This window comes from Cuculus canorus, chromosome 1 (assembly GCF_017976375.1).
Source record: "Cuculus canorus isolate bCucCan1 chromosome 1, bCucCan1.pri, whole genome shotgun sequence".
Taxonomy (NCBI): Eukaryota; Metazoa; Chordata; class Aves; order Cuculiformes; family Cuculidae; genus Cuculus; species Cuculus canorus.
In genome coordinates this window covers 149,306,492-149,328,317 of record NC_071401.1, presented here as the reverse complement: position 1 = coordinate 149,328,317, position 21,826 = coordinate 149,306,492, and the positions used below count along the sequence as shown (strand labels likewise).

Here is a 21,826-nt window from a genome sequence, read left to right as displayed (position 1 = left end):
TGACATGCTGGGAAAATGCCTTTGAAGGAGCTCTTCTCTGGTGTTGGGAAAATGGGGGAAACCATAGGAAAACAAGATTTCTTTAGTGGATGTTCGTATCAGCCAACAGGGTCTAGTTCACAGCTCAGTTATCTACTGCAAATTACAGGAGAGACTGTTGGTAGATATGCAGTGGGAACAGCAGTGTAACTCGCTGTTTTCTAAGAGCTGTAGGGCAGCTATTTGAAATCTTACTTGATCAGTTGGTGCATCATGGAATGCATTTTATTAGTTACATTCAGTGATTCCATTATTAGTGCGATGTCAGAGTAGAAGGAACAAAGCTGCTTTTTAATTAATGCTGGTTCTTGGGGACTGTATAGTCTTTGTGGATCTCACAATGCATGTATTGCTCCAGATTTGTAGTCTTAAAAGTTATGTGGGAACTGGAAAAAGTTGGTCACCTTGCTGCTCGAACCGTTACAGCCATGCTGTAGGATACTGGGCATGCATAACACAGCAATATAAAGCAAGTTGGCTTTTTATTCCTGTTACACCCAAAATTGCAATGCTTGTAACTTACAGATAACTTGGAGGATCTTCTCCTCTCCATTTACTGGGTTTAGAATATTGGAGGAATTCTTGCAATTGAACTGGATGCGCAGTGTATTTGTGTAGCTACCAGAAAGAAGTGGATGTTTTTAAGCTATGATTCATCTGACCAAGTGTAGACATCTGCTTTTGGGATGGGATGATCCATGAGCTAACTGTATTACCTAGGCCTGTACTAACTGTGAATGGAGCTTCATGTAAATCAACACTGCTGCAGATAGGAATGGTTGGACTCAATAATCCAAGAGGTCTTTTCCAACCTGGAGATTCTATGATTCTGTGATTCTATGAAATTATTGATGAAAACATTAAATTCCTCTTTCTTAATGTTGGGTACCTAAATTCTAGGTATTATACTTGTGTGGTAAATATGGTGTTATCATATTGTCATTGAAGAATATATTGAGGAGACATTAATTAGCAAAATGTATTGTTGTATATCAGTCTACCTTTTTGTTTTCTTCTTTTCACCCCATCACCAAACAAAATTACCTAAACAAAGGTAGAACCTGTTATTCTAAATTTGCAAATTGTTTGAGTACTTTTGAACATCCATTTCCTGCATATACAATTTATGGATAAAGCTGATAGAGTCTTTCATTATGGTTTTTAAATCACTCTAATCTATATTTTAAGATAGTTTGAAGGAAACGTGATAGAGATCTTGATGACTTCTGAACTCTTAAGTCTGTCCTCGAGGAGAATTTAGAAATAAAAACCTGTATAGCAGAATACAGATGGATGCAGCAAACACTGTGGTTGACAAGTTGAGGGCTCCAGATATTGACACTTAAGGAAAACTTGGCTAAAATAACTTTGGAACTGCTTACTATGTTTTGCTTGGGTACTTTATAAGGCATCATCTGAGTATACCTCCGTTGTGTTTACCACCAGGAATTTGAAATCATAATAACAATGGTACATGGAGTAGGGTAGACAAGTGAAGAATTAGCTCTCCAGATTGGAATATTTTCTGCCACTTCTGAATTTCTGGGATGCCCATGATGTTCAAAAAAGGGCTGGCAGCTATACTGCACAATCCACAGGAGACTTAGTTCCTTCTGGAACAGTAGCGGGAAGCCAGTCAAGATATCCTCCTCAAATTAGGTATATCTGCTTAGGCAGCTGAATTGCTCCCCTGAGGTTAGTGGCTTTAAAAAAGACGGCCAAGAGGCTAGTTTCCCAAGTCATGATAGGTCACTTCTAGTTACTGAGGAGTGATGGTCATCTTGAGAACAGGAAGAGACTTGTGAAAGAAAGCTGCACCTGAGTACTCAAAGAGAGGGAATAGCATGAGCTATCTGAAGACTTTGAATTGCATTAGTGTTCCTGTTTAGAATAATGTTTCTCCTGAAATACTCTGACTAAGGCCTATTATCTACTGTTTGCACAACTGCTTCTTCCAACTTGGTTCCCTTAGTGTGGTACAGATTCTTAGAAGTTGTTTTTGAGGCTCATTTTACCTTCACATCTGCTTAGTGTTGACTGAAACATTATGGTATCTGAGGCTAAACAGAGGAAGTGGGTGAAACAGTGAAATGTCATGTGTTGGAGTATATTCATCTTTTCAATGAAGCATTAAAAAGAATTAACTCCTTCAGGACTTTCCAGAAAGGCTTGGTTCTTTGGCTTGTGCCTGGTTCCAACTGCCCAGATGATAATCTGTTTACCTACTTCTTATAACTACGATTTCTGGTAATAGATGCATTGTACTACTACTACTGACCTGACAGCTGGTAGTAGATGAAAACTGTAAGATATGAAGACCAGACTGCAAAATTTCTTGCTACAAAGAAATAACCACTAGCTGTGTGCTGCTTAGGACTCTGAGGTGGAGTCCATCTCCTTGCCAGACTCTCTGCCAACAGAAATTTTTTTACCCCAGTGATCTTTTTTTTCAATTGTAATAACGACATGCTAACATGTTGTTAATCAGGAAGAAAGGTGTTAATTTCCTTGTTCCAGAAGCACATGGATACAATAGACTTGAGCACAGCTGACAGGATCCTAGAGCGTCTGTAAGGTGGTATTTCAGTAGAATGTATGAATCTAAACAGCATTAAACCTGCTTTCAAAACGTTAGCAACTTGAAAACTTAAATACTAGGCTGCTCAGAGAAAATGATACAAGAATGTCACTGAATCTCAAAAATCCTTACATCTTATATGCTTAAATTCATTACATATAAGTTGGAAATACTTGACAATTTCAGGACTTGAAAGAATGTATTTTAATTTTAATGAAAGAAGTGCTCATCACAGTCAGCAGTGACAATTGGCATAATTGTTGGCAGCTTCTGCATTGTCATTTAAGGATGCTCATTGTAATACAAGTGAGGTTTTTTTTAATTCATTGCCTTGTACTTAAATATTGTCTATTCCACAATAGCAGTATTTCCTTTTGTTACCATTATGACACTTCTTCTAATTGTGTTGTCAAAGGAAATGCATTGGACAGCCTTGGATGACGTGAACATATAATCTCCCTTCAGAATTTCGTAAGGTATTTAGAAGTGGCTGGAGAGTCAGCCCTTGCAAAATTTACAATTTTTACAGTCTAATACGTGATATTTGAGGTGGTTGAAGATCAGGCACATATAGCAAAAACAATGAACCATTTCACAGAGCAGCTGAAATATTTTAATTCAGCTCTGCAGTGCTTTCCAAGAAAGTCAATGCACTGCAGCATAAAAACTGGCTTGTAACACTCTTCCAGAGGGGGGATTACAGCTAGCAGTATTTTTCTGCTTATAATCTATTTACGTTTTAAAGGGTGGTAAATAAAGCATTAGGATTTTAATAAACTTGTCTGCTAGATTCTTGGTTGCTTTGATTGTTTATATTTTGGCAGTAGGTGCCAGTTTCCCCTTGAGATGTGCTTGCTTGTTGGTTTGACCTATTTCCCCTCCACTAGCAGCAGCAGCCTGTCAGAACTAGACAGGAGCAGCTTTTTCTGGAACAAACTGGTTTGAAGAAGTTGCCAATTTTACAGCACCAGTATTGGCTTAATGAGAAACAAGAGGAAAGCAGTAATTATTTTTAAAATTGATTCAGATGTTATTGCACATGATATCATCTCAACTTAAGTTTTCTGAGTGTCTTATTTGAACAGAAGAACATGACCTGTGTAAATATAACCAGTTTATCCTCAACCCCATGCATTTTAATGAAACCTTGCAAATATTAATGGTGTCTATATACACAGTGAGAGAAGAAAAGATCTGTAGGTCACAATTGAGATACCCTACCATTCTGTGTAGTTATGCTAAAAATCTTAAAGCTGGCACTGTTTCCAGTCTCTAACATACCTTCTGTTCATATTAACTAGCCTGTCCATTTAAAAAAAAAAAAATAATTGTATGTGTAACTTTTTAGTATTTTCTGTTCTGAAATCGGTATAGTTAAAATCTCAAATAAGGCTCCTGTAAAAAAAAAAAGGAAAATTGCCTTACACAAGCCTAATTAATTTATTCTGTAATGACTATGTTATTTTGGAGAAAGCTAGTTACCAGTTGCTTCCAAGCACTCCATTTAATAAAGAGAGCTCTCTTTCAGAGAAATAGTATCTTTTTTGACTGATCTGTTCTGAAAAAAAGGAAAACATTAAGTCCTCCTTTTATAGTGGTGGGGAAAAAAAAACCCTGAACAACTTTGCATCTGCAAACAAAACATGCCCTTTTGGGTCTAAAAATTATTATCCAGTGGCTTAATTAAATTGGCTCTGAAACCTCTTTGCTACAGTGAAGGCGCAAATGAGCCAAAACTGGGGCAGACTAGAGCAGTCTTCTATTGTCTCAGGATGCTTCAGTAGTCTGGAATGCACTCCCAGGAAATTGAAGACTGAGGTGGAAATAATACAGTATATGCCGTAAATCTATTCTACTGAATGGCTTGAGATGGCATTGCTGAGGACACAGCGTGTTGTATAACTCGTGAGGAAGAGTAAGAACATGCTGTGGTTTCCCTTCCATGTCTAAAATCCAGACTACTGTTCCTCAAAGTAGCGTAGGTGTTGCAAGCCTGTAGCCAGTGAGAACTATTATGGTGGAAACTTAACTCTTCTCTTCCGGCACGACCCTGTTTATTCCATGTTGTAGTCCATAATCCAGCTTATTGCATAGCAGCATAAATCTGTGAGTTGGTATAGAATAGAAATGAATCACAGGAGAGCTGGCATTGTTACTTTTGTTAGCAATGTGGTGTCTAGACCTGGTTCAAGCAAAATCTGAATGTAAGGTTCTACTGCTGCCTTATTTTTTGATAAATGGATGTTGCTGCTAAAAAGGGTGGAGGTTTTCCCCTCCTACTCAAGAGCCATGTGTGCTTGATCCTGCTCAATATACAGCTGCATGAACGACTATCCTGGCACAAATGAGTAGATGAAAATGTGGGATTTTATCACTTACCATCCTCGCGGTAATCATGATGGTGATTATGGAACTCCTCCCAAGTTAAGTAATATGTTTTCACTTGCTCACTGGAGCAATGCTGGAAATGCTTTAAAAATAATAAAAATCTTATAGAATTATTTTGACAAAAATAAACTCTGACACTTGAGGATTTCATTCTTCTGAGTAAGAACAAACAGGTCAATTATGCTTTTAAAATCTTTAACTTCCTGTGGTGACTTCACGACACTAACAGTTGTTGACACATTGGAAATACCAAATCTAGAAGCTCATTGGACTGCCTACCTTTGCGTAGGTTCTCCATCAGGTTGCGTCATTGCACAGAGACAGGAAGAGAAACAGTTTCAAGCCTCTTGCCCTTGATAGACAGTGGATTTCTTTGGTTTATTCCTTTGAATGAAGATACTTGTGTAATAATCAATTATTAAAAGAGAGGAAGTTAAGGAATTCTTGTTAGGATTCTTAAATTTGAACATTTAAGCCCATGTAAAAAATATTGTTTTATCCCTTGTACTGCTGCTATTTTTAAGATTCAGTGAGAGCTAAGACTGCAGAGGAACCTTACCTCTTTCTAACCATACATGGGAGTTTTTGTGTGCTCGGCTCCTCAGATATTTTTTCTTTTTTTTTGGTTCGTATCCACTAAACCTTGCAATGCCTCAGGCTAGTGCACACTGAAATTTTCAATTTTTTTACAGATGAACCCTGTAAGATTTTATTGGTTCTCTTCCCCCCTGCATTTTCCCTGTGTAATGGATACTAGAGGGCTGGAAGCAGTAGATTGCTTTTGATGTGAATAATATGGATGACAGTTAAAATTGGAAAATGGGTTTCTTATTACCAGTAGAAAAAATTGAGGTTCTCTAGGAGTGAATGGAAGGAAGGATGGCAAAAGGCTGAGGGAGAAACATGGGGTTTGAAACAAACAAGCAGTCGGAGAAGGGTAAGTCCAGTCAAGAACAGAACAACTAGCTGAAGGTCCCTAGTTAACTACTCTTGTAGCGGCTCTGGTGTGGTGGAGTCGTCAATGAATCCTTTTTGGCATTTCCTTTAAGCTTCAGGGTGTACATTATGGTAGGTGGTGCTACTTGAGGGAATTTCAGGAAAATGTAATGTCATCGTTGCCCAATTTCTCATCAGCTTGCACTTTTAAGGAAGAATAGTCCTCTTCTAAGTAGTACTAGATCTGGTTTTCTCAGATACTCTCTGTATCTCTAGAGTGTAGTGCAGCGTCAGGCATTCTGAAAAGAAATGATATTAAAAATACCAAGAGTCAACTCTTTGTTTCTGGCAATTCGGTATTGTAGCAAGTCTTCTTTCAGAGAATCTTCAGGAAGGAAAATTACTTTGTTCACTTAAAAACAACTTGTCCTGGAAGCCACTAACTGTGTTGTTCAATTCATGCATAAATATCTTAAAGCTCTTCAAACCTGATTGGGCCAACAATTAGTTGAACACAAGGATTAACGTGGAATTAGAGGTCCTTCTTAATCAGGATAAAGAGCAGAGCCTCACCACTCAGGAATGTGCTCAACGTGAACAGTGTTAGCCAAAACACAAACCTGAATCTGATGCTGCTGCATTATAATTGCTCTGACAATGTTTATTTAAAGACACTGTTCTTTTTTCTATTGCAAAAATACTAGGATTGAACTGACTTGATCATGTACTTGACTACATACTTGATATAGCAAATATCAGTTGCAGAAATAATTTATGGATTTATGAAATTTCATATGATCCCACAGTATGTGGGTTAATGTTCTGTGCTACAGCTTTCTAACTTTTTATTCTCTTTTGCCCTCATTCTTTTTAACCAAACTATGTATTTGAGGGGAGTATGGTAATGAACAGCAAAATAGTTAAGGGATTTTTATTTTCCTTTAAAGCAACAATGTAGTTCTTATTTTGATGGCATAGTATGCTTCTCTTATAGTTTCATTAGAGGATGAATTATATTCCTTACCAATTTCTGTAAGGAAATCGACTAAATGGGTTTTAATAGCTTGCTACTCAGAAGCTGAATCTTCTTGAGTAGATCATATAATAGCCAGTGCTCCAAGCCTTGAAAGCACTGAAGTAAATTGCAGCACAGTTCGGGAAACAAGTGTCTTGAAATGAGAGGAAGTGTTGGCAATACTGTTAAGCATGGTTAGAAAGCCATTACATGGTTACTTCCAAACATTAACTCAAACTTTGTTTTTTTGTAGCAATAGGGAAGTTTCTTGCAGAAAGAATCAATGGAGGAAATATTAATTAATTTAGAGGTTAATTTAGTGGCTGCGTTTTTGTTACACCCTGATGGAGACATAATAGGACCCAGACTACACTTAAAGGGTTATTTTCTTACCTATAATGTTACAATTCCAAGTCAAGAGTATAAGCTGAAGTTTAGCCCAATATTAATATCCTATAAGGATTTGTGAGGGACTATACGACCTGTCTGGAGTTCAGTGATAATTATAGATTATAATTATAGTCTTTATAGATGTTTCTGTGAGGTTGCTGAAGGTGAAGCTTTTGCAGGTGCTGTGGTGTTTGGAGGGATTGGTTCCATGATGTTATGTTGATGTTGGTGGGGGTATCAGACCAGCTGAGTGGTAGCTCCAGTTATGACCCATTCCTCTCATTCTCTTATAGTCCTTTCTGGAGTGATATCATCTGGGGTATCAGTCGCCCCAGCTCTTTATCATCTTTACCTCTTATCTGTGGCATAGCTGGTAAAGGACACTGTGGGTTGCTTTGGCCCCTCTGCCAGCGTTAATTCCATGAATGTGTAGGGATCTGAAAAACGCCAGGGTCATACATCAAGCCATTTCCAACACATAAACCCCATGGTTTCCACATTCATAAGTCATCCATGTACAACATATATTGGTTTCTATTCATAAATCTTATTAATACTGCTTTCAGGATCACCTCCGATTCTTTGTTCTGTGGCTATGGTGTAACTTTGCTATATGCGCATACTTGCTTTGATATGCAGGTGGGGGTGACCAGGGACCTGTTTGGTCATCCTGATAGGCAAAGGAGTGGCAGAGGCATAATGGCTAGCTCAGTCTCCCAGTTCATGAAGAGTGTAAGTCTTACTGCACACATGGGCTTTGATGTGGCCTTTGACGTGGAGTGGCCACCAGACCTTTGTCTTGCTCCTCTCTGCCCTGTGATTCTGCAAAGCAGTAGCCCTCTTCAGCAATGGGACAAATTCTCTCAATGAAGTCTGTGTTCTACTGGATCAGCCCAGAGAGGGGAGAAAAGGTGTTTATCCAGGTGCATCAAAAAGGTCATACAAAGCAGCACAAAGTGGTCTGTGTGGTTAGGGATAAGAAATCCCACCATCACAGTTGTTCAGAAAAGTTAGAACTAGTTGCTCGCTGTAGCACCTCTCGGCTCGTTAGCTAAAACCTTGTGTGTATGCTCCTAGGTTTGCTTCAGCCACCTGTCTTGATACTATTTGTCAGTTATGACTTTAAACCAACATGACTCTTGATGCACTAAAAGAAATCAAACTCCTCAATCAGTTCTATTAGTACGCTGGGGAGAGCAGCAATCCTTACTGTACAGTGTTGTGTTTTGTCCCTGCCACAGGACCTAGGAGGGAATACTTGTCCATGGTCTGAGTTAAGCTTTTGTACTGGAAAACTGGCTGAGATATAAAGGATTTCAAACCATGTCTGTGATTTCTTTATCAAGTCACTGTACATAAAAAAAATTATAAATATGAATTGAGTTAGTAGGAATAATCTATTAAAACTGTTGAGTCATTAATATGCCGACACCTATTGTATATTGTGTCCATTTTTATTGTTGATACTGAAAGACTCTAGCATGCCTCCATCTGAGATTTCCTCCCATCTTTTAAGTGATTTTTTTCTTAAGCTACTGTAGTGTATGGTGTCATCTGGTAGACTAGTTTGAGAACACCAATTCAGTACTCTTAAGTCCCTTTTCCTCAGGAAAGAAGAAAATGTTAGTTCACTATGGCTTTATTCTAGACTGGATTAGACCTCTGAAGTGGTGCAGATACTGTAATTGGCATGAGGTTATGTATTCTCTACATCTCCCTAAGGCTGGAACATGACAGAGCACTGTCTTCTCAGTATAAAACATGCAAAGTTACATACAAACCATTATTTTTTTCACTTCTCTTATCAACTAAGACTAAACTCTAGTTTAAAACATTTAGCCTTAAAAACCACACAAAATCCTCAAACCAGGCAAACAAACCCAAACAAAAACAACCCCAAGAATCATTGAAGTCTGTTGCTAGGACCTGTGTTGTGTGTTATCCTTGGCTTGCTGCTCTCTCTTTCTTCTCCCTGTGAACGAGACAGATAAAGACAGGAAGATTGCTTATCAATTACTATCATCGGCAAAGCAAATTCAGTGTGAGGAAGACAAATTTATTGCTAATTAAATAGATTTGGCTGGTGAGAAAGAAACACAAAAAATAATAAAAAAAACTGAACCCCTCTCACCCCTCTTTGGCTTCAATCCTTCATTCCTGATTCTATTCATTCCCTCCTTGAGCAGTAGAGCAGGGCTAGGGAATGGGGGTTGTGGTTAGCTTATAACAGTTCCTCTCTGCTGCTCCGTCCTCCGTCCACTTTGCCCTTGCTCTAATGTGGAGTCCCTTCTATGCGTTACAGTCCTTCAAGACCTGCTCCAGTATGGGCTCTTTCTACAAGACCTAATCCAATGTGCTTCTTCTCCATGGGGTACAGTCCTTCAGGAACAGGTTGCTCCAGCGTGGGTCCCACACAGGCCACAATTGCTGCCAGAAAACCTGCTCCTGCATGGGCTCCTCTCCATGGGACACAGCTCCTGGCAGGAACCTTCTCTGGTGTAGATTTCCGACAGACTGCAGCTTCCTTCGGGCCATATCTACCTACTGCAGTGTGGATATCTGCTTGTCATGCCCCAGATCCATGAGCTACGTGCTTGTGTCCGGATCTTCTTTTGACCTGCACAGTCAAAGAAGGTGGTTCCTTTATCTCTGCGGCTGACGAAGTCATTCTTGGGGTGAAAATCAAAAAGCAAAATTTATTCTGGCTCTGACTAAAATAAACAGACCAAAAAACTCAGGTGCAGAGCTGAGATATGGGGGTGCAACTTCCCAAAGTTGCAGAAAACAGATTTCAATCTGTTCAGATTACAATCTGATCCCTGAACACAGCCAAGGTCACTAGGATTTGATCCTACACACATTGATACCAGTCAAGTAAACACAGCGAGGTAAATGATGTATATATATAGGGAGAGAGACAGGGGAGAAAGAAAGATAGAGAAAGGAAAACAGTCACCACATCAGTGGGTGGCCAGCAGTTTCTTCCAGCCTGTGAAGCTAGTCTGATCGGAGTGATTGACATGCATGCTGTGTGGATCCTTGTGAGTTCTTTTGTAAGGCCAGCCCGTGCCCCATGAGTACGTGTGGGGTGGTCTTGCCCTGTGTCTGCAGAAGCTCCTTCAGGAGGGTCTGGTGAGGGCAGTCAGGTGTGTGTGTCAGTGCCCACCGCTGCATCTCCTCCTCCATGGCTGGCTCAGGACCAGGAGCTTGGCCAGGCAAGGGGGAACAGTGTTTACTCCTGCACGCCCTCCTTTATTCATTGCCGGTGCCATAAAACAAGGGCACAAATGGCCAGCCTTCAGACAAAATGTTTAAGTTGGACTTGACACAGCTCTAATGTGGTCTTCCACAGGCTGCAGGACAGTCTGTTTCACCATAGGCTACAGGGGAATCGCTGCTCTGGCATCTGGAGCGCATACTCCCTTTCTTCTTCACTGACATAGTGTCTACAGGGCTGTCTCACAGTTTTCTTACCCCATCCGAGCTTCTGTTACAGACTTTTTTTTTCTTTTTCTTTTTTTTTTTCCCCTTTCTTAAACACATAGAGATGCCACCAGCACCACCGATAGGTTCAGTGTTGGCCAGTGGTTGGTCCACCTTGCAGCAGTCTGGAATTGACTCTGTCTGACATGGGAACAGACTCTGGTGTCTTTTCACAGAGGATATTCTTGTAGCTCTCCCTCATGCCCTACTACCAAAAGCTGGACCAAATCTGACATGTACTTTCAGAAATTTGCCAATGATATCAAGCTGAGTGGTGTGGTTGACACGCTGGAGGGAAGGGTTGCCATCCAGAGGAATTTGGACAGTATAGCGAGGTGGGCGTGTTTGAACCTCCTGAAGTGCAGCAAGGCTGGGTGCAAGGGTTGGGGCAACCCCCGGTATCGAGACATGATGGGGGATGAAGGGATTAAGAGCAGCCCTGCCAAGAAGGACTTGGGGTCACTGGTTCATGAAAAGCTGGACATGAGCCATCAATGCATGCTTGTCAACTGTATCCTGGGCTGCATCAAAAGAAGTGTGGCCAGCAGGTGGAGGGAGATGGTTCTCCCACTCTACTGGGACCTCACCTAGAGTGCTGTGTTCAGTTCTGGAATTCTCAGCACTGGAAATACATGGACCTGTTAGAGTGATTCCAGAGGAGGGCCACAGAGATGGTCATAGGACTAGAGAGCCTGTGCTGAGAGAGTTGGGGATGTTCAGGCTGGAGAACAGAGGGCCATTAGGAGACCGTACAGCAGCCTTCCAGTACCTAAAGAGGGGCCTACAAGAAAGGTGAGGAGGGGCTTTTTAGAGGGGCATGTAGTGATAGGACAAAGGGGAATGGCTTTTAACTGAAAGAAGACAGATTTGGTTAGGTATAAGGAAGAAATTCTACATCGTGAGGGTGGTCAAGGGGTTTCCCAGAGAAGTCATGGATGCCCCATCCCTGAAGTGGCCAAGGCCAGGTTGGATAGGGTTTTGAGCAACCAATTCTATTGGGAGGTGTCTCTGCCCATGGCAGAGGTGTTAGAACTGGATGATGTTTAAGGTCCCCTGAACTCAAAACAATTCTATGATTCTGTGATCGTAGCCTTTCAGATGAAAGTGAAGTGTCTTGCATGAAAGAAAAGTGCTGGCTAAATTTCTAGAGTGAAGACGTAATTTAGTAAAACTTGCGGACTTTTAGAGAACTGCTTTATAGTTGGCCAGTTCAATCTGTTGTGTATTGGAAGAACGTTATGAAAAAGTTACCAAAATCTTGTATGGAGCACTTAAAGTAAGGAATTCATTTTTTCTGCAGAAAGTGAAATTTTTAATAGTTTCTGTACTTCTGTATTTTACTGTAAAAATGAAACAGGAACAGACATAAGCCTATGACAGTTTAGTTAAATGTGCAGGTGCTGAATTATATACTGATGTTAAATTCACTGGGTTAAACAGTTCTTCTGATCTTCTCTAAGGCCCTAAAATCATGTCTTCTCTCAAATGGTAACTGTAGGTCTAGAATCCATCTCAGTGTGGATTCACATGACTATTTTCCTGCAGGCTTTTCGTGATGATTTCCACATCCTAAGTGATTAGTTCAACCTAACTTACTTTCAATTATTTCTTTTTTTTGGTGGTGATGACTGTGAGAACTCTTTAAAGGAAGATGTTAATGCCCAGCAATTCAAAGATTTTGTATGGATGATAAACAAGTCTCGATGGTAACAAGACATTCTGTTTTGTGTACCTAGAAAAGGTGTCTACTTTAAAAGGTTTATGTAGATCTTTTTCATTTCAGTCTAGTTTACTCACTGTTAAACTCCAAGTTTTGAACTTGACTTTGTCCTTTTATTCTATTGAGAAAACCATTAATTGTTTAACCCTTTGAGTTACTGGCTCTCAGCTCTTTCTTCAACCAGGAGTCTGTTACTGTCTTTGAATTGTTCCTCAGTGTGTCTTGCAGAGGAGAGGAGGGAGAAGACCTTGCTTATTTATCCCTATGTTTTTCTTGTTTGCTTTCCCTTGCTTGCTGTGAAGGTAGTCTCTATACAACTTACCTCATTCGTATTGAATGTATTACATTTCAGTTCCTCATATTTCACAGTTGGAAGGCAGTCATGTCACACTGCTGGCATGTGTGTCTGCATGTGTGATACCTTTCAATGTGACTACTTAATAGTCCACACTAATAAATGTTTACTTTAATCTTTTCTATAACAACAAATTGTCAATGGGAATACATCCCCTTTAGAGGAAAGGAATTAATTTTCTGTAAGATTAAGACAAAGACTTTACGGGATTGAAACAAAAAGGTGTTTGACCTTGGCTGAAAGACTACACCATCAGGGAATAACAAGTAAAGGTTACTTTAGTGATAAATGAGAATTAGCTTCTTTTTACTCACACCTTATTGATGGCAAAATATTAAAGCATCCTTTCAAAGTGTTTATGCTTACAAGCTGTCTTTGAAGTTGTTTGATATATCTTAAGTTGTGCAGGCATAATCAGATATTCTTTTTCCCCCCCCAGTCGGTGTTATCCGCTGTCCAATTTGTGGTCAGGAATGTGCAGAGAGACACATCATAGATAACTTTTTTGTGAAGGATACCACAGAGGTTCCCAGTAGCACAGTAGAGAAATCAAATCAGGTAAGTGCATTAACGTGTAATCTAGTTAACACGTTTTGAATGTGTATGCATATCCTTGGCTTCTTGCTGTGTGGCCTTTTTGCTGTTCATATGCAGAAAAAGATTTGAAGTGCTTAGTCATTACATGGGATACCTACTCTAGAAAATCAGTTAAAATCAATTAAAATGCATGTGAACAAGGTGGTTATCTTATTCTGAGCTACTTTTAATTGTTGATATAAAATTGTAACTTGATAGCAAAATATAAAAGTAAGGCATAGACATTTGAACGGGAATTTCTAGACTTTGGACAGAACACTTGAAGCACTTTTTGAACTAGAGACCCAAACAACACCGTGTCAAGAGATCTCAATGTAAAATGGAACCTTCTGGTAAAATCAACTTTATTTTTCTTATCTCAGCACTGGCAAAACATGTCGCTAAATAGCTGCTGTGCAATTACCAAGCAAAAGGCTGAAAATTCTAAGGGGAAGATGGTGTGTTCTAGGGTTTTCTTCTTTGTTTTTCTTATGTAGGCTGCCTCTTCTTTCTTCTGCAGTCAACAAATAGCCACCTCATAAAGCCAAAACCTGCTTAACTGGAAGAATAGTAATACTGTTTGTTTTTTTTTCCTCATGATGTTTTTTCAGGAGGAAAGTACTAGCGTGGAAGCGATACCAAATGAATAATCACATAGCACCACAGTTTAGAAGTCTCTGGTATCAAAATATTGCATGTCTTCATTTTAACTAGTAAGAGAGTATCTCAAGTATCTCTTTACTCATGAACTTTTTATTTAACTTACTGCAAATAATTCAGCATCTTTGTATGTTGCTGCATTCTTCATAATAACAGTACGAAAAGTTTACTATGTCAATATGGCATGGCATTTGAACATTGGGATTTGAAACCTTTGAAACTTGGATAAGGATTTGAAAATTAAAGACGGGTTCTTTATATTCTCGAGCTTGGTTGTAATCATGTAAAATTGGATGTACTTCAGTGGGTTACAGTGTGTCGGACGTTGGAGCATGCACCAAACTCAGAGATGTCAGAATAATTCAGGCACTTCCTTGGAGCTGAGGGAGATGTCTTTTTTATACCTTCTGATCTTGATCTGCTGAAGAGAGATACAGAGAAATTCCACATATTTCTGCAGCTGGTTTGGAATCATCTGTTGTTGAGTGGCGTGAGCAGATTTCAGGGAGAGTCTTCAAACTGTTTGTGTTTTCTTAAGTTCCCTTCTTAGACATCTATCTTAGTCTTCCATTCCTTATTTGTTTCTTTCTCTTCCTATCAAAACCAGCAGACTTGTAATTCAGAAAGCATTTCTGTCCTTCAGGAGAGTTCGTAGGCTGAACTCAGCATACATTCTGCAGCAGTTGAATGCAAACCAGGAGGCTTTGTTAAACCAGCAGAGTAGTACATTCCTGTGCTTTTCTGCTGACGTTTTTTTATATGGATCTAGTTGTTTGGCTAGATGCCTGGTAAATGAACGTGTATCTTAGCTCTTGAAAATGAGTGATGTACCATTCTGTTTCCTTTTAATAGATTTATTTTGGTATGATAATGTAGCTTTTTGGATGTTCCTTTGTACTTTGACACTTGAACCATAAAAAAATGCTATACCATTCTGTAAAGCTATCTGTTAGGAACAGCCAAGTTAACTCTATAGTAGTTAAACAGATCAGTGTCCTGTTTGAGGGGGAATATTATGAAGTTTAAGGATGATACATGCTTCTAATCGGTCTACCTTGTTTTGTCTTTGAAGGAAAAAAGAGAAAAGAAAGAAAACTTGCCAGTAGCAAGGTAGGCAACAGATTAAAGTGGAAAAGAGACTGAGACTTGGGGGAAATATTGAATAAGACATTGTCCAAATTCTGTCAAAAACTTTGGCTATTTTATAGAAATTTTCTACTGCAATGGTTAGTTAGGCTTTGATAGTTTGGCAGCTTTAGCAGGATGTTTAAGAAATTAGAATTAGTTGCAGACCATTGATTCTGTGCAAGTGACGCGGTGGCTTAGAAGCACTGTTTCATATCTATGACTAGCCTGCATATGGATGTTGTCAGGAAGGACTGGTTTGTTTCGTTTCGAGGGAGACTGCAAAAAAAAAAAAAAGACTTTGAAAAACCAAAAAAAGTTTGGTTGTTTCAGGTTTAAAATGGTAAAATAAGTTTGCTTATGGAATGTTAAAATTAATGGCTCAGACTTTAATTTGGTCTCAGAGTGTAATTTCCTTATAGCTTAGCATGGGTGGATAGCTTGACATAAGTGAGCTTTCGGTTTAGCATTAGTGAACTTTTTTTGATAGCAAGAATGACTAAGCCAAAAAAGGAAAGAAGAGGTACAGAACGTCTTGCCCAGCAAAGCTGATAAGAACCAGAGCCTATGACTTAAAGAAAAAGACCTCCAAAGTAAGCAATAGATTGCCAAGGGAACCTTGGTACAGATAAGACAGAGGGATGAACATTCACAAAATTACTCAAGGAAAGACCCCAGGGCTGAGTCAAGCCAGAAGATAAGGAAGCTACTCCAGTACAAACCTAAACATAAGAAAAGAGGTGATGTGCCTTGAAGCAAGAAGGAAAACCAAATAAGGAGCAAGGAGACCCCAGTTCCTGAAGTGCTATTGGACCAGCTGGCACCTGGACAGCATGTGGAGAGTGTGTGTGTTGTGGGGTGAATCTTAGATTGTAAGGATATGATTGCCTAGAGATCATTTGAGGTGCGTTCCTCTGGAGGCACCCAGCTCAAGGTATACTAAACCAACTCTCTGAGAGAACCTGGGGGGATCCAGCTGCACCTGGCCTACCTCTCTGAGGGGCAGTCTAGAAAGCAATAAGGTCCAGTCTGAATGTCATGACACGGTGAGAGGTTGTTTCGGGACTCTTCTGTAACAGATTTATTGAAAGACTTAGCAAAATTATTGAATGCTGAAGAGAAGTCTGAAAATAAAAATGAGTTTTACTTGATTCATAAGAAAAGTGGAAAGGAGCTTTGAATCCAAGAGATGTTACTGGAGCTAATACTAAATTTGAATAATACTGGGGTAAACAATTGTGGGAAATTTAGGAATGTAACAAATGAAGATTTTTTTAATGCATGTGCAAAGCCATGAAAGTGAAAATGAGAAGTGTTGACGTTGATACTGATGCAGAAGAGAAGATCATAGTGATAGCATTAGCATTGCTGCAGCATATTGAATCTGTGGTGCATTTTAGTCTAGGTCCTAATTCTCATAGCTTCTGTGTCTGGAAGAGAACATGTACAAAAATACTTTTTGATAGTGAGAACACTTTCTGTACTTTTACCGGTTACTCACTCGAGAATTTTAAATGTTTTAATAGGAATGAAGAATAGTTGGACTTTATGTGAGATACTGGAAATGTAGGAGCAAAGCAAATTACAAGTTTAGATCTGATTTTAGATCTGGAAACTAGGACAGCAAGTATAACTGGCTTAGTAGAGCAATCAATGAAGACAATTTAGAACAAAAAGTTTCTGTAGTTTTATATAGTGCTGGAGTAGCCACCATCCAAAGAAGAACTACTATACTAAATAGCTTATCAAAGCTCTAGTCACAGCCAAAATCTCTTTGAAAGCCACTTTTTTTAGGGCAGTGGGTACTACAGTCAAGAAGAGTCACGGTGTGGTTTTCTAGTCGAAGAGAGGCTGCTGTTGATGGCATGTTGAGGAAAGGAGGATATGTTGATCAGGGTTCATGCATTTTGAGATATCAGTGCATGGTTCAGATTTAGAGTTGTGTATAGGTGAGAATGTCCTGGAAAACCGGTGCTTTCTATGATGATTTTGTATGTGCCAAGAGATACTTAGATAACTGTTAGCACTGATAATTTTTATCTTCTAGAGGAAACGTGCTTCTAATTTAAGGTGGTGAAGTTTTGAACATCAGTTCACTGAATGTTCATCTGGACTACTTTGCTCTCTTCCTTTGAAACTCGGGAACCTTTGATTGCTTATTTAAACTCTTCAGTACTCAGAGTATATTTAAACTGGAAGAGTGGTTGGTTACTACAGTAGTGAGAAGACAGCTCTTGCATGTAAATACGGTTTTAAGGAAATAGACAGGCTTTTACAACAGCAAAAATAGTACTTACCTGCGACATGCTGAGTAATTTCAGCTTTCATTGAATTTGAATGAAGGCTGAATGAAGACTTCCTGGGGTTATAAATGCTAAAACTAGTAACTACATTAACTATAATTACAAGGAAAACTCAATTGAAAATAAGTATCTGTTTAACCAGTACAAAGGCATACAGGTTAACTACGGAGAGTTTTCTTTGAAATCACTGAAGCACTGCTTGTATGAATCACAAAAATAAGAGTGAAATAAGTTTTAGGTTTTGTAAGAGTATAGCAAATATTTGCAGTAATTGTAATTCCATGTACTTTAGCTGTATGACTTACTCTAATAACTAGGAGTTGTAACAAAATCCAGGCTTTATCTGAAAATGCATATTTCAAGTAAAAAGTAGGTAGAAGTAAATCTGGTTTCTACCTAAAAGGCATAGCTATTTTGACAGCATGAGTTACGATGTTTATGAAGAAATTTAGAAATCTCTCTGTCTTCTTCTTTGTGCATTTGAAAAGTCTGAGGTTGAAATATATATTTTTGGAACTTCAAAGAAGGTATTTCACTTTATTTGGCAGCACCCAATCATTGGTTATTGAATAACAATCTTCATCTCGTTCCAACCATAGCAGGTCAAACCAGTTAGATCAAAAACCCTAAAACATATTGAAAAAGAAAATAGACAAAGAACTTAAAATCTGGGAGGAATAAATAACTTCAGAAATCCTTTGAACTTACTTAAATGCCCTGGCATATAGCAAGTTTTACCTGCCCAAATTTACTAAAGGTGACCTGGAAAGGCTGTTGTGAGTTGTTTTCTGGTCATGTTTTTAGGGTTTTTTTTTTAACTGAGTTCCTGCTTTTTTTGCTTAAAGAATGCCTGAAAAACTTTTTTTGTTGTTGTTTTTTGCTTTACTAATTTTGTTTTCACTGGTGAGTTTTTACACTGGTGGAAGAGTTAGGCTGCTTGTGCTTTTACAAAATGAAAGTTTTAGCATTAAGATGGAGTGTCTTGCTGAACTGAGTTTATAAACCTTCTTGCAAAATATGGTTTCATCAGCTGTTTTTCACTAACAAATTGCAGAACAGATAGTTTAGAGAAGGAAATGGATAAGATAATATAAGAAATATTACCCTATGGTACAGGACAATATATGCTTAGGAATGTAAGTATTTATAAGCAACAGATTGGGCCAAGAAACCTAATATGGAAAATGTAGCCTGGTAATAGCTTTGGGACAGGTTCTGAGTTTGGGGAGAAGGTGGTCTTAACTTGAAAGAGATAGTGTAAAAAGCCTTCGTGCCAGAAGGGAACAGTCCCATGAATGCAATCACAAATATTAACCTAACACTGCTTTGCGAGACGCGTGCCTCAGTTTACCTATTTGAATTGTGAGTGTTTCTCACACTAGGAAAACAATCTTTTTCTTCACTCTAACTTGCAAGAGCATGTCTGGGTATCTGGGGGCATAGCAGAATTGTACCTCACTGGCAACAAGATGGACACTTCTTTCGTGTCCTACAGTACTCGACTGTCAGGTCAGCAGTGCTGGTGTAACTGATCCTTGGGCTACAATGATGTAATTAATCGGGTTTTACACTACAGTCTAGCAGAGGGTTGACACTTCTCTTTCGTTCATGGGAATTCATAGAACCATAGAATAGTTTGGGTTGGAAGGGACCTTAAAGATCATCCATTTCCAAGCCCCTGCCATGGGCAGGGACACCTCCCACTAGACCAGGCTGCCCAAGGCCCCATCCAACCTGGCCTTGAACACCTCCAGGGATAGGGCATCCACAGCCTTCTTGGACAACCTGTGCCAGTGCCTCACCACTCTCATGGTGAAGGAATTCTTCCTTATGTCAAGCCTAAATCTGCCCTTCTCCGGTTTATGCCCATTCCCGCTTGTCCTATCACTGCAAGCCTTTATGAACAGTCCCATCCCAGCTTTCTTTGTAGCCCCTTTCAGGTACTGGAAGGTCACTGTATGATCTCCTTGGGGCCTTCTCTCCTGCGGGCTGAACAACCCCAACTCTCTCAGCCTCTCTCTCTCTCTAGCAATTCCTGCTAGAGAAAATGTATAGTTCAAGTGATGCCTCAGGAATACTTTCTTGTTCTAAATTTTTTTCAAGAACTTACCGAGTTCTTAAGAATATTCTTTTTTTTTTGCTAAGTGTTGTTGAAATTAAGAATTAAGAACAAATACGATTTTTCAGTTTCCTGATGGTAATTCACTTCCTTTAATTGCCTCACTTCCATTTTATTGACTTTTTATGATGTCCCGACTTTGATATTTCTCCCTAGTCAACTAGTCTGGATAGGACTAGAATTTTTATTGTTAAGAGAAGAGGGGAAATAAAAAAAATAGCAAGAAGAAGAAGATTAAAAAAAGTTAAAATTTTTAAAAACAAAGCTTTCAGGCCTTCTTTTTGTATAGAAACAGAAAAAGGGGCACAAGCCCATATTTTTCTCCTTTGCAGGTCATATTCAATGAAAAGGAACTGCTTCAAACTCCAAGTGACAAAAAGAGAGGTCAATAACCCATGTCTTGTAACTTCATTTCTCAGAGTATATTTGCTTTGAGAGGCAACATGATCCAGAAGAATAAGTACTGCACTGGAAATCTAGAACTCCAGTGTTCATATTCCAGTTCTGTTAGTAACTTGCTTTGTGGTCTAAGGCAAGTTTTGTGCTAATTTTCCTCTTTTTCTTGAAGTGGAGACTTGGATGTGGTTCTACAAATATATTATTGTAGAATCATAGAGTGGTTTAGTTTGGAAGGGACCTCAAAGGTCATCTGCCATGGCCAGAGATGCTTCCACTAGACCGGGTTGCTCAAGGTCCTATCCAACTTGACCTTGAATACTTCACCTTCTCTGGGCAACCTGTTCCTGTGTCTCACCACCCTCATAGTGTAGAATTCTTCCTTGTATCTAATCAAAATCTGCCTTTCAGCTTAAGCTTAAGGCCATTGCCCCTTGTCATATCATGCCCTTCTAAAAAGTCCCTCTTCAGCTTTTTTGTAGGCCCACTTTAGGTATAGAAAGGCTGCAATAACATCTCCCCAGAACCTTCTGTCCTCCATGCTGAACAACCCTCAGTTCTCAGTGTGTCCTCGTAGGAGAGGCGCTCCAGCCCTCTGATGATCTTTGTGGCCCTCCTCTGGATGCACCTCAACAGGTCCATGTCTTTCCTGTGCTGAGGTCTCTAGAACTGAATGCAGTATCCAGGTGAGGTCTCACAAGAGCGGAGTAGAGGGACCGAATCAGCCCTCTTGACCTGCTGGCCACAATTCTTTTGCTGCAGCCCAGGATACGGTTGGCTTTCTGGGCTACAAGCATGCATTACCAGCTCATGTCCAGCTTTTCATGCACCAGTGCCCCTAAGTCCTTGGCAGGGCTACTCTCAATCCCTTCATACCCGAGTGTGTATTGAGGTTGTCCTGACCTAGATGCAGGACCTTGCACTTCACCTTGTTGGACTTCATGACGTTTGCATGAGCCCACTTCTAGAGCCTGTCCAGATTCCTCTGGATGGCATCCCTTCTTTCCAGCGTCTCAACTGCACCACTCAGATTGGTGGTGTTGGCAAACTTGCTGAGAGTGCCCTCGATCCCACTTTCTGTGTCACTGGCAAAGATGTTAAACAATGCTATCCCCAAAACCAACCCCTGAGGAATGCCACTCATTGCTGCTCTCCTCTTGGATATTGAAATTTTCTCCCTGTTGCTCCTACTAGCAGAATTTTGTCAGTGGGATCTGTAGGATATAGCAGTCTTCAGATGTCTTGAGGCATTTGTTTGTGGCCGCACTAAGCATTCGCAGAAATGGATGGCAGTTACCTAAACAAGTATCTGCAGAAGTATGTTCATTATTTTTACCACAAAAAGACCTTGAAGGTATGACTACAGAGGTACTGTAAAGGAGGAGATAAAATGAAAGAATGTTACAAACATGTGAAGTGATGATATCCGTCATTCATAGTTTCTATCCTGTTGTTTGAATTGTGAGTCCATAGGAATTTTTTCGTGTGTATATATTGACTCTGTGCAGAGCGGTTTTGGTCTGCTATTAATTTTGCTTTCCTTAATTAATTTTTTTTTTTTTCTGAATCTTTTGGGTGTATTCCAAAGAGCCACAGGAATTAACAGGCCACAGTTTGAAAATTATTATGCATTGATGGCAAATCTGTTCTAGGGCAGCTTTACTGATAAGCTTAAGTGGAATGCTGTCTCTGAATGGTGATGCAGAGATTCTTGAGAAGAGCCCTACTGTTCAGTACCGTGTA

At 39.5% G+C, this 21,826-nt stretch overlaps 1 protein-coding gene across 1 annotated transcript in view; it reads left to right on the top strand.

The window, feature by feature from the left end:
- Positions 1 to 21,826, top strand: part of TRIM24 (tripartite motif containing 24) — a 59,431-nt gene that overhangs the window by 10,931 nt on the left and 26,674 nt on the right. Inside the window, exon 2 of the mRNA XM_054088129.1 lies at positions 13,344 to 13,462. Within this exon, the coding sequence (XP_053944104.1) occupies positions 13,344 to 13,462 (119 nt within the window). The remainder of the gene's footprint in view (positions 1 to 13,343; positions 13,463 to 21,826) is intronic.